At 36.8% G+C, this 14,369-nt stretch overlaps 2 protein-coding genes across 2 annotated transcripts in view; one reads left to right on the top strand and one right to left on the bottom strand.

Moving 5' to 3' along the window:
• Positions 1 to 14,369, bottom strand: part of CDH18 (cadherin 18) — a 1,278,678-nt gene that overhangs the window by 1,217,002 nt on the left and 47,307 nt on the right. The window lies entirely within an intron of this gene.
• On the top strand, positions 13,245 to 13,617 carry LOC113878981 (60S ribosomal protein L22-like 1). The gene has a single exon (XM_027520197.1). It carries the CDS (start codon positions 13,249 to 13,251, stop codon positions 13,615 to 13,617), a length of 369 nt encoding a protein of 122 aa, XP_027375998.1. The 5' UTR covers positions 13,245 to 13,248.

Below are 14,369 nucleotides of genomic sequence, written 5' to 3'. Positions count from 1 at the left end.
ATGACACCACTCTTATGGCAGAAAGTGAAGAGGAACTAAAAACCCTCTTGATGAAAGTGAAAGAAGACCGTAAAAAAGTTGGCTTAAAGCTCAACATTCAGAAAACGAAGATCATGACACCTGGTCCCATCACTTCATGGGAAATAGATGGGGAAACAGTGGAAACACTGGCTGAATTTATTTTTCTGGGCTCCAAAATCACTGCAGATGGTGATTGCAGCAATAAAATTAAAAGACGCTTATTTCTTGGAAGGAAAGTTATGACCAACCTAAATAGCATATTCAAAAGCAGAGACATTATTTTGCCAACAAAGGTTTGTCTAGTCAAGCCTATGGTTTTTCCTGTGGTCATGTATGGATGTGAGAGTTGGACTGTGAAGAAAGCTGAGCACCAAAGAATTGATGCTTTTGAGCTGTGGTGTTGGAGAAGACTCTTTAGAGTCCCTTGGACTGCAAGGAGATCCAACCAGTCCATTCTAAAGGAGATCAGTCCTGGGTGTTCACTGGAAGGACTGATGCTAAAGCTGAAACTCCAGTACTTTGGCCACCTCATGTGAAGAGTTGACTCATTGGAAAAGACTCTGATGCTGGTAGGGATTGGGGGCAGGAGGAGAAGGGGACGACAGAGGATAAGATGGCTGCATGGCATCACCGACTCAATGGGATGTGAATCTGAGTGAACTCCGGGAGTTGGTGATGGACAGGGAGACCTGGCGTGCTGTGATTCATGGGGTCGGCAAAGAGTCGGACATAACTGAGCGACTGAACTGAACTGATATATATGTGTGTGTGGTGAGCTTGAGGTTACCTACAACCTAATTCCTAGCACTCAGGTTTCTCTTATAGTGAAACATCTTCATTAATAAAATGATTTTTGTAATGCATGCTATTTCAGAAGAGCCATTATCCTTTCATAGGTTAAAAGAGTATATTTCAAAGAAAACTTACCCTGTATCAAAATGGGCACAGGTAATTTTGTAGATGGTTTCTAGATTGACAGATATCATAATCTTGAAGAAGGACATAAATCACCACTAATTTGTCCTTTTCTAAACACTGAACCATGGAGGGATTGTAACAGGTATTATTCATTATAAAAAGAATAAATATAATCATTAATTTCTTATATAGAAGGGATTTTGTCTGTATCTGGACGATTCACAAAGAGAGACTTCCTCACTCCTAACACAGTGTTTTTCAACCCTGCTTGTATTTTGGAACCACCTGCAAACCTTAAAGAATTATTTATACCTATTCGAATCCAAATAAATAATGTGAATAAACAAATAAGAACTTCCTACACAATACGAATATATACCCAAGGTCATAAACTACTACTTTAGTGGAAGAGAATTAGAGTTAAGCAAACAGGCAAGGAAATTAGCATCTAAAATTTGAAAAATCTCTATAAGTCTGATTTATCTACATACTGCTGCTGCTAAGTCACTCCAGTCGTGTCCGACTCTGTGCAACACCATAGATGGCAGCCCACCAGGCTCCCCCATCCCTGGGATTCTCCAGGCAGGAACACTGGAGTGGGTTGCCATTTCCTTCTCCAATGCATGAAAGTGAAAAGTGAAAGGGAAGTCGCTCAGTCATATCCGACTCTTAGTGACCCCATGGACTGCAGCCCACCAGGCTTCTCCATCCATGAGATTTTCCAGGCAAAGGTACTGGAGTGGGGTGCCATTGCCTTCTCAAACATATAGCTGAGGCCCCTTCATAAATTCTATTGCTTTGTTTAAAGAAGCAATTGTGTTTTTTTTTTTTTTTGTAAATACCATGAATTCTATCTAAACTTATTTTCTCCAATAATTTTATAATTCAATAAAATAATATTAATCTGAATTCCTTTGAATGGCCATCTGTTTCTTATATGTGACTTCCTTTTCATTAAAAGACACAGTAAAGTTTAAACAGCTTTTAGAATCCTTACACTGTTCCTGGATTTACCATTACCAACTTTTCTTAAATATCCATTTCAATGAGAAAAGAAAGGAAAAATAAATCTAACCACCAGGGGGGGCGGGGGAAACAGAGGTTAAATTATATTTTTAACTCTAAAATATTTGCAAATTCCTAATTTTCTTTTATATCACTATAAACATAGCTAAAACTGTTGGCAGTGAAATCATTCTCAGAAAGAACCCCATACTGCCAATTATCTGCTTTCCCTTATATTTCACTGTTGCCAGCAAAATCCTTCTATCCACTTACTCAATAGTTATAAACATATTGCTTATTTCCCCAAAGAGTTCAGAATTCAGCAAATAACAATGAGGTGAGAGCTAAAAGAAAACAGCAAGAAAAGTGTTTTGGCAAAAATAAACCATCCTAATGTTTCTGAGAGCATAGACATGATTGGCACCTGGGAATTAGTACCAGTGCTGCAAAGGGCTTCTTATCAGTGGACAGGAAATGGTCATAAACAGAGTTCCAAGAGGAGCTTGGTAGAACTCAGCTAGCCTAGGACTCGACAAGTTACTGTCGTGTGTATGGTGCTTCAGAGAAGACTTTCTAGTGAGAGGAATTTGACAGGGCAGAATATCCACAGTGGTAAGAAAGACACTTGGGTTGTTAGAATTTAACTGTTCAGGAAACTCTAGTGGCCCCACTTTCATTTGACTTCAAATGAATATGACATTTTTGACTGTTAGGGCTAGAGAAGGTGTTGGTGTGGAGGGGCACAATGATGAAAAGCTTTCGTATGCATAAAAAAGCCAGTTGGAGATTTGGGTGTTCTAAATCTCCAAGTAACAGCCTCTGAATTGGTGAAACCTGTTAACCTTTGTTTTCTCAACAGTGCCCCTCCACGTGGGAGGGTGGGCTTGCTAACACCCTCTTGTCCTTTGCCACAGGTCTCTCTCAGAACCTGACGTCCACCAGCATTTAGCCCATCTCATGGATTTCTCTTTCTCATACATAATCTTATAGTAGATATAGTATTAACACTTTTTACGTATAATTTTGCTCAGTTCAGCTGCTCAGTTGTGTCTGACTCTTGGCGACCCCATGGACTGCAGCACACCAGGCCTCCCTGTCCATCACCAACTCCCAGAGTTTACTGAAACTCATGTCCATTGAGTAGGTGAGGTCATCCAACCATCTCATCCACTGTCATCATGTTCTCCTCCTGCCCTCAATCTTTCCCAGCATCAGGGCCTTATTCTTTCAAATGAGTCAGCTCTTTGCATCAAGTGGCCAAATACTGGAGTTTCAGCTTCAGCATCAGTCCTTCCTATGAATATTCAGGATTGATAACCTTTAGGATGGACTGGTTGGATCTTCTTGCAGTCCAAGGGACTCTCAAGAGTCTTCTCCAACACCACAGTTCAAAAGCATCCATTCTTTGGCACTCAGCTTTCTTTATAGTACAAGACTCTCATTCATACATGATTACTGGAAAAACCATAGTTTTGACTAGACAGATCTTTGTTGGCAAAGTAATGTCTCCCCTGTCTAGCTTGGTCATAACTTTTCTTCAAAGGATCAAGAATCTTTTAATTTAAAGGCTGCAGTCACCATCTGCAGTGATTTTGGAGCCCAAGAAAATAAATTCAGCCACTCTTTCCATTGTTTCCACATCTATTTGCCATGAAGTCATGGGACAGATGCCATGATCTTAGTTTTCTGAATGTTGAGTTTTAAGCAAACTCTTTCACTCTCCTCTTTCAGTTTTATCAAGAGGCTCTTTAGTTCTTCATTTTCTGCCATAAGGGCAGTGTTATCTGCATATCTGAGGTTATTGATATTTCTCCCAGAAATGTTGATTCCAGCTTGTGCTTCATCCAGCCCAGCATTTCTCATGATGTACTCTGCATATAAGTTAAATAATCAGGGTCACAATATACAGCCTTGACGTACTCCTTTCCTTATTTGGAACCAGTCTGTTGCTCCATGTCCAGTTCTAATGGTTGCTTCCTGAACTTCATACATTTCTTAAGAGGCAGGTCAAATGGTCTGATAGTCTCAACCCTTGAAGAATTTTCCAGAGTTTGTTGTGGTTCACACATTCAAAGGATTTGGCATAGTCATTAAAGCGGAGGTAGATATTTTTCTGGAACTCTCTTGCTTTTTTGATGATCCAATGGCTGTTGGCAATTTGATTTGTGGCTCCTCTGCCTTTTAGAAATATAGCTTGAACACCTGGAAGTTCATGGTTCACATACTGTTGAAGTCTACCTAGGAGAAATTTGAACATTACTTTGCTAGCATGTGAGATGAGTGCAATTGTGTGGTAGTTTGAGCATTCTTTGGCATTTCCTTTCTTTGGGATTAGATTGAAAACTGACCTTTTCCAGTCCTCTGGCCGCTGCTGAGTTTTCCAAATTTGCTGGCATATTGAGTGTAGCACCTTCACAGCATCATCTTTTAGGATTTGAAATAGCTCAACTGGAATTCCATCACCTCCACTAACTTTGTTCATAGTGATGCTTCCTAAGGCCCACTTAACTTTGCATTCCAGGATGTCTGGCTCTAGGTGAATGATCACACACCATCGTGGTTATCTGGGTCATGAAGATCTTTTTTGTATAGTTCTTCTGTGTATTCTTGCCACCTCTTCTTAATATCTTCTGCTTCTGTTAGGTCCATAGCATTTCTGTCATTTATTGAGCCCATCTTTGCATGAAATGTCCCCTTGGTAGCTCTAATTTTCTTGAAGAGATCTCTAGTCTTTCCCATTCTATTGTTTTCTTCTATTTCTTTGCACTGATGACTGCGGAAGGCTTTCTTCTCTCTCTTTGCCACTGTTGGGAATTCAGCATTCAAATGGATGTATCTTTCCTTTTCTCGTTTGCTTTTTGCTTCTCTTCTTTTCAAAGCTATTTGTAAGGCCGCCTCAGACAGCCATTTTGCCTTTTTGCATTTGTTTTTCTTGGGGATGGTCTTCATCCCTGCCTCCTGTACAATGTTACATAACTCACTCCATAGTTCTTCAGGCACTCTGTCTATCAGATCGAACACCTGGAGTCACTTCCACTGTATGATCATGAGGGATGTGATTTAGATCATATCTGAATGGTCTATAGAGTTTTTCTCTACTTTCTTCAATTTAAGTCTGAATTTGGCAATAAGGAGTTCAATGATCTGAGCCACAGTAAGCTCCTGGTCTTGTTTTTGCTGACTGTATAGAGCTTCTCCATCTTTGGCTGCAAAGATAATCAACCTGATTTTGGTATTGACTCTCTGGTGATGTCCATGTGTAGAATCATCTCTTATGTTGTTGGAAGAGTGTGTTTGCTGACCAGTGCGTTCTCTTGGCAAAACTCTATTAGCCTTTGTCCTGCTTTACTGTGTACTCCAAGGCCAAATCTGCTTGTAACTCCAGGTATTTCTGGACTCCTTACTTTTGCATTCCACTCACTTATAATGAAAAGGACATCTTTTTTGGGTGTTAGTTTTAGAATGTCTTGTAGGTCTTCATAGAACTGTTCAACCCTAGCTTCTTCAGTATTACTGGTCGGGGCATAATTTTGCTCAAAAGTGCCTAATTTTTTCACACATGTAGTTTACGTTATAGCTGCAATTTTTTTTTCTTTCTTTTTCTTTTAATTTTATTTTATTTTTAAACTTTACATAATTGTATTAGTTTTGCCAAATATCAAAATGAATCCATCACAGGTATACATGTGCTCCCCATCCTGAACCCTCCTCCCTCCTCCCTCCCCACACCATCCCTCTGGGTCATCCCAGTGCACCAGCCCCAAGCATCCAGTATCATGCATCGAACCTGGACTGGCATCTCGTTTCATACATGATATTTTACATGTTTCCATGCCATTCTCCCAAATCTTCCCACCCTCTCCCTCTCCCACAGAGTCCATAAGACTGTTCCATACATCAGTGTCTCTTTTGCTGTCTCGTACACAGGGTTATTGTTGTCATCTTTCTAAATTCCATATATATGCGTTAGTATACTGTATTGATGTTTTTCCTTCTGGGTTACTTCACTCTGTATAATAGGCTCCAGTTTCATCCACCTCATTAGAACTGACTCAAATGTATTCTTTTTAATGGCTGAGTAATACTCCATTGTGTATATGTACCACAGCTTTCTTATCCATTCATCTGCTGATGGACATCTAGGTTGCTTCCATGTCCTGGCTATTATAAACAGTGCTGTGATGAACATTGGGGTACATGTGTCTCTTTCCCTTCTGGTTTCCTCAGTGTGTATGCCCAGCAGTGGGATTGCTGGATCATAAGGCAGTTCTATTTCCAGTTTTTTAAGGAATCTCCACACTGTTCTCCATAGTGGCTGTACTAGTTTGCATTCCCACCAACAGTGTAAGAGGGTTCCCTTTTCTCCACACCCTCTCCAGCATTTATTGCTTGTAGACTTTTGGATCGCAGCCATTCTGACTGGTGTGAGATGGTACCTCATAGTGGTCTTGATTTGCATTTCTCTGATAATGAGTGATGTTGAGCATCTTTTCATGTGTTTGTTAGCCATCTGTATGTCTTCTTTGGAGAAATGTCTATTTAGTTCTTTGGCCCATTTTTTGATTGGGTCATTTATTTTTCTGGAGTTGAGCTGTAGGAGTTGCTTGTATATTTTTGAGATTAGTTGTTTGTCAGTTGCTTCATTTGCTATTATTTTCTCCCATTCTGAAGGCTGTCTTTTCACCTTGCTGATAGTTTCCTTTGATGTGCAGAAGCTTTTAAGTTTAATTAGGTCCCATTTGTTTATTTTTGCTTTTATTTCCAATATTCTGGGAGGTGGGTCATAGAGGATCCTGCTGTGATATATGTCAGAGAGTGTTTTGCCTATGTTCTCCTCTAGGAGTTTTATAGTTTCTGGTCTCATGTTTAGACCTTTAATCCATTTTGAGTTTATTTTTGTGTATGGTGTTAGAAAGTGTTCTAGTTTCCTTCTTTTACAAGTGGTTGACCAGATTTCCCAGCACCACTTGTTAAAGAGATTGTCTTTAATCTATTATCAGACTGAAAGTGAAGGGCTGGAAAAAGATTTTCCATGCAAACAGGGACCAAAAGAAAGCAGGAGTAGCAATACTCATATCAGATAAAATAGATTTTAAAACAAAGGCTGTGAAAAGAGACAAAGAAGGTCACTACATAATGATCAAAGGATCAATCCAAGAAGATATAACAATTATAAATACATATGCATCCAACACGGGAGCACCGCAGTATGTAAGACAAATGCTAACAAGTATGAAAGGAGAAATTAACAATAACACAATAATAGTGGGAGACTTTAATACCCCACTCACACCTATGGATAGATCAACTAAACAGAAAATTAACAAGGAAACACAAACTTTAAATGATACAATAGACCAGTTAGACCTAATTGATATCTACAGGACATTTCATCCCCAAACAATGGATTTCACCTTTTTCTCAAGTGCACATGGAACCTTCTCCAGGATAGATCACATCCTGGGCCATAAAGCTAGCCTTGGTAAATTCAAAAAAATAGAAGTCATTCCAAGCATCTTTTCTGACCACAATGCAGTAAGATTAGATCTCAATTACAGGAGAAAAACTATTAAAAATTCCAACATATGGAGGCTAAACAACACGCTGCTGAATAACCAACAAATCACAGAAGAAATCAAAAAAGAAATCAAAATGTGTATAGAAATGAAAGAAAGTGAAAACACAACAACCCAAAACCTATGGGACACGGTAAAAGCAGTCCTAAGGGGAAAATTCATAGCAATACAGGCACACCTCAAGAAACAAGAAAAAAGTCAAATAAATAACCTAACTCTACACCTAAAGCAACTAGAAAAGGAAGAAATGAAGAACCCCCAAGTTAGTAGAAGGAAAGAAATCTTAAAAATTAGAGCAGAAATAAATGCAAAAGAAACAAAAGAGACCATAGCAAAAATTGACAAAACCAAAAGCTGGTTCTTTGAAAGGATAAATAAAATTGACAAACCATTAGCCAGACTCATCAAGAAACAAAGGGAGAAAAATCAAATCAATAAAATTAGAAATGAAAATGGAGAGATCACAACAGACAACACAGAAATACAAAGGATCATAAGAGACTACTATCAACAATTATATGCCAATAAAATGGACAACGTGGAAGAAATGGACAAATTCTTAGAAAAGTACAACTTTCCAAAACTCGACCAGGAAGAAATAGAAAATCTTAACAGACCCATCACAAGCATGGAAATTGAAACTGTAATCAAAAATCTTCCAGCAAACAAAAGCCCAGGTCCAGACGGCTTCACAGCTGAATTCTACCAAAAATTTAGAGAAGAGCTAACACCTATCCTGCTCAAACTCTTCCAGAAAATTGCAGAGGAAGGTAAACTTCCAAACTCATTCTATGAGGCCACCATCACCCTAATACCAAAACCTGACAAAGATGCCACAAAAAAAGAAAACTACAGGCCAATATCACTGATGAACATAGATGCAAAAATCCTTAACAAAATTCTAGCAATCCGAATCCAACAACACATTAAAAAGATCATACACCATGACCAAGTGGGCTTTATCCCAGGGATGCAAGGATTCTTCAATATCTGCAAATCAATCAATGTAATACACCACATTAACAAATTGAAAAATAAAAACCATATGATTATCTCAATAGATGCAGAGAAAGCCTTTGACAAAATTCAACATCCATTTAAGATAAAAACTCTCCAGAAAGCAGGAATAGAAGGAACATACCTCAACATAATAAAAGCTATATATGACAAACCCACAGCAAACATTATCCTCAATGGTGAAAAATTGAAAGCATTTCCTCTAAAGTCAGGAACAAGACAAGGGTGCCCACTTTCACCATTACTATTCAACATAGTTTTGGAAGTTTTGGCCGCAGCAATCAGAGCAGAAAAAGAAATAAAAGGAATCCAAATTGGAAAAGAAGAAGTAAAACTCTCACTATTTGCAGATGACATCCTCTACATATAAAACCCTAAAGACTCCACCAGAAAATTACTAGAACTAATCAATGACTATAGTAAAGTTGCAGGATATAGCTGCAAATTTTTAAAAGAGAACACGATGATGTGATGTTTCATTTTCCATCTCACCACCTAACACACTGCATTAGAACATTTAGTTTCCTGCAGATCATTTAGCTCATGACTCACCCACTAGCCTACAGATATTGTACCCTTGACCTGTGCACACTACCACCTTTATGGCTTCAACACTCTATTTTCCCCCACAGATCCAGCCACGCACTGTCTCACTCATGGATATGAGTGCTACACGTATAACCAAGTACTGAATCTCTAATGAATGTCTAATAAATTAAAACTTATTTTGGGCATAAATGAATGGTGGAGAAAAAGGAAAAAGTTGCATGAAATTTACCACACTTGAAATTTGGCCAATTTACCCATTCCCTGAAATTTACTCTTCTTCTTGGTCAGAAAAGAGTGGGTAATTAAACATGGAATAACATTAAACAGTCCGGCCATTCTAATAACAATTATATTTCTCTCCAACAGAAGTTTAAAATAGAACTGAAAGAAATACTCATTACCTCATTTAATCACTAAAGAATTTCACAAGAGTCTAGTAATTATCTGGTACCCAATTCATTATCATATGTTAAAGTTTTCTTTAACATACCTAACACTTTGAATGCCTCTTTTAAGCTGTATTTTTATGATTTGTTTTGGAGTGTTTCTAAAGGCATGTGTGTGTAGGTATTTATGCATACACACATATTCTACTGGAAAGCTTATAGTAAATATTTAACTAAAATTGTAGTAATATCCATAAATAAATATGTAATCAAGCCCTTAAAGCAAATATGAACACTAAAAAATGTTCCATTATACAGTCAATGTTTGCTTTCTGTCTTTTTAATCAGCACATAGTAGCTCCATTTCTGAGATCAGGTAGTAGTATGAAATATTTTTCCCATGATTTACCCTATTCTAGGTTGAACTGCAAACTCTATGGAATGATCCTTTGGACTATATTTATAAAAGATCATAATATTTAGAAATAATTTGAATAGCTTAGAAATTATACAGGAAGTCAACTCCAAGTATTCCAATTCTGAAACATCTCGGTGTGACTTTTCACTTAAGCTATGAGCATTACTTCCCCTTTAGGATAAGAAGTAATGATTCCCATGCATCATTCAATCATCCTAAATCTTAGTTTCCATTTCTCTTTATTAATAGGCAATTGGGAATAAACTAATAGTTAGATAATATTTATATTATTTACTTCCAAAAATGTTTGATTTATATTCAGTTTAACAGACATGTATATAACAATGCAATGGAGATATTATTTTCATAAATATGTTATTCATTCTCATAATAATGTTAGCACCCCTTCAAAAACTGAATCTTTTAATTTTGGAAAGGACTGAAATCTATTAGTTACTTAATTTTGAAATTATTAAATGCTACATATAGTGAAACTAATATTATTCTATACGGATTAGCAGTACTTTGACATTTTAAGATACTTGACATATGTGTTCCTATAAATTATTATTTTATAAAACACACTATAAAGGGGAACTGAAAGAAACAGAAAACTCACTGATGCAACAAGGATGGTTAAGCTCTTTGGGGGTAAAGGATACTAGAGCTGTAAGTCATGAAGAATCAAATGCCTTATAATTCAAGTACTAAACATCTAGAATTAAACTAGCCCCAGAGCCAACAGGTAAAATGAAACCAGTGCCATATACTCTTTTCAATGTATGGGAAAACTTCTGAGAAAAAAACAATTTTTTTGAGGAATAAAAGCATATGAGAAAATTTGCTTAAAGTTCCTAGTTTTGTGAAATACTATTTACTCTTCTTGGTATCAGAATCTGGCAGCATTTGACTATAGCAACTTAAAGTTGTGCCACCCTAATCCCCATATTTCATACCTGTGAGAAATATGAAGTATTTAGTGAAAATCCATTTGGGGAATTTGGAAAAGTTTAGGAGCAGGCTTATTTTAAATTTTTATGTCCCAATGGAGCTTAGAGGATTTAATTTGAGGGCCATTCTATTTTGTAATAGGAAAAGCACCTACTCTTTTGAATGATAAACTCAAAGTTATGGCTTGACTTGCAACAGAGAGAAGTGCAGAGACACTGACAGACTTAGTACCATTTTCCTAAAATATAGAGTAAGTGGGAATGTAAGAAATAGGCAGAAATTCAAAATCTGCAATTCACAAAATAGAATGATTGAGAATGAGATGATGTGTGGGAGTGAGAGCTTGTTTCAAAACTACTCCTAATTAAATTAGATAGCTGATGGGAATTTGCTGTATGGCTCAGAAAACTCAAACAGGGACTCTGTACCAACATAGAGGGGTGGGGTGGGGAGGGAGATGGGAGGAAGTTTCAAAAGGGAGGGGATACGTGCATACCTATGGCTGATTCATGTTGAGGTTTGACAGAAAACAGCAAAATTCTGTAAAGCAATTAATTTTCAATAAAAAATAAATAAATTAGAAAAAAAAAAAACTACTCCTGATTGATCAAAGCCACTTGTCTAGTATATTCTTCCTGTTGAATACAGTAGACAACTGGATGCCATAAAGGAAATGGTTCTTTCCTTAATTTTAATCTATTATACTTCACAATAGACCCTACCACATAACCTAATATATCCATGTTAATACAGTAATTATATAATCCCAATGGTTTTTTGCTAGGAGTATACGTGCCAGAATGAGGGAATATCAAGCTACTAAGTAGCCTGACCTTTTGGTCTTGTCTGGCTTTGTGGCTGAAAGCATATGTGGCTCGAGCTGCATCTCATGCAGAATAATGACAGAACGATCACTGGGGCATGAAACCACAACCTGTGGGGAGCTAATCACGACCATTAATCTCTGCCGCACTCCTCTAGGCTTTGAGGCTAGGAGCAGTGACAGAAAGAGATTTCATTTTGTTTACTGAATATAAATGAATCCCAAATCAGCTTCTTGGTAGAAATGGAGAAGAAAACAATATTACAGGTAACTAATTTGAAATTGCATATTGTGTGAAATTGCATATTGAGACTCACTTCTATTGGGCTATATTTGATCTTTTTACTGCAGTAGTCCCATCTGAGGACTCAGAGGATATGTATCTACATTGCTAAGTTCTTATCATCAAAGTTCTCAGGCACAGACATCTGAGAGTAATTTATGGAAAGTAAACTTTCCTGATATCCTCACTTGAAATAAATTATGTCATGAAACTAAAAAAAAAAAAAAAAAAGATTTAGTTTTTTGTTTTTTTTTTTACTTTTTACATTGCCTTTCTAGTATAATCTTAACCATGAGATTACTGCATATATCTATACAGAATTAATGTTAGCTTGCTGCTTCTAAATTCCATTGATAATATCTCTTGCCAACAATCCAGAAGAGCTGTGCAGACTGAAAACAGGAATCATAAGACCTTATAACAAAGTGTTTTTTAATAATAAAACAATGGGAGAATTTTTCTGATATTTGAAATCAATGCGAAGTTGGTGGATAGGGCTGTTCAGTATTTGGGAAAGAGCTAGAAGTACATTAAAAAGAAAAATTTAGCAAACATTTTGACTATGTTGGTGTCTAAATTAAAGTTTTGTGTTAGGTACAATAACTTTATAAAAACTATGTAATATTTGTTACTCACTGCCACCATCATCATTCAAACACACACACACACACACACACACACACACACACACACACACCCTCAGAGGAAAATAATAAACACAATAAAGAAGAAGCTTGTTGTAGAAAAAAGAACTGAATTTTGCTTAAAAATTTCCTGGTTGGAGACCTGACTCTGTCCATCAAAACTCACATAAACTCAGACAAGTAACAACCCACTGAAGCCGCAGTTTCCTCACCTCAAATGTGAAAGAACTGAACAAGGTATTTTAGTGGTTAAGCTGTCAAAATGTTTATTCATTTAATAAAACTAATTGCCTAAATATTTAATTCCTGAATTTTAATTTCTGAATTAGCTATATTAATGATTATTCACATCTGCACATAATGTGAGCAAATCCATCTTATTTCACTAAAGCTTTAGTATTGTCCCACGTTGTTTTGAATATATCAGGTGATAGACATGTCACAGATGCTATCAATACTTCAATTGCAACCTGAGAAAGTACACAGACACATGTCTTCTCAAAGTATGCACATTTAAGTCTCATTGTACCTATTGTTTTTCCTAACTTGCAATTAAGTCTATGAAACATACTCATCAAGTTCCAGGTAATGCCAAATTACAAGAAAAAGTCAACTTAAAAAAAAAAAAAGGCTCTAATTGTGCAGGAAGCCTTCAAGATGGTGCAGAAGAAAGACAAGAAGCCTAAAAAGTCAACCTGGAAGTTTAATTTGGAGTTTACTCATCCAGTAGAAGATGGAGTTTTTGATTCTGGAAATGTTGAACAGTTTATGCTGGAGAAGGTTAAAGTGAATGGAAAGACTGGAAATCTTGGGAATGTCGTTCACATTGAACACTTCAAGAATAAAATCATAGTTGTTTCTGAGAAACAGTTCTCTAAAAGGTATTTGAAGTACTTTACCAAGAAATACCTTAAAAAGAACAGTCTTCATGATTGGCTTCCTGTGGTTGCATCTGACAAGGAGACTTATGAGCTTCGTTACTTCCAGATTAGACAAGATGAAGATGAATCTGAGTCTAAGGACTAGATGATGCCATCCTTTATAGGGCTTTGCTTGCTAATAAAACAAATTAACCATACTAAAGAAAGAAACATCTTGAAATGGACCTTTAGCTTATTAGTGGGGAAAAAAAAAAAAAACATTACCCTTTATGTTAAATATTCATCTTTTTATTTAAGTGTATGCTGTTTATATGGTACTGGCCTTCCTTTAATACTTTCTTATATTTTTATTGCAGTATAGTTGATTTACAGTGTTGAATTAGTTTCAGGTGTATAGCAGAGTGAATGAGTTATACATATATCCACTTGTTCTTTTGTCATACAGAACACAGTATTGAGTCCAGTTCCCTGTGATATACAGCAGGTTTTTAGTTACATGTTTTATGTATGCTAAGTTGTTTCAGTCACATCCAACTCTTTGGAAACCCATGGACTGTAGCCTGCCAGGCTCCTCTGTCCATGGGATTCTCCAGGCAAGAACACTGGAGTGGGTTGTCACTTCCCACTCCATCTGTTTTATGTATAGTAGTGTGTATATGCCAGTGTCAATCTTCCAATGTACCCCACTCCCCTGTATCCCCTGGTAATTGTTAAGTCTACATCCGACTTCTGTTTTATAAATAAGTTTTTCCCCTTCCCCCCTTTAAATACTTTGTATATGCAATATTTAAATAGCTTATAGTTAGTGGAATTTCTTTCAGGATGTATGTAATATACTAATTTTACAGATGTCTTCAAGTTAAAAGTATATAGTGAAAAAAGCACAATTTGGGGTGT

Source organism: Bos indicus x Bos taurus, chromosome 20, assembly GCF_003369695.1.
Source record: "Bos indicus x Bos taurus breed Angus x Brahman F1 hybrid chromosome 20, Bos_hybrid_MaternalHap_v2.0, whole genome shotgun sequence".
Lineage (NCBI taxonomy): Eukaryota > Metazoa > Chordata > Mammalia > Artiodactyla > Bovidae > Bos > Bos indicus x Bos taurus.
Note: the sequence above shows the minus strand (reverse complement) of the source record. Positions and strands in the feature narration are given on the sequence as shown.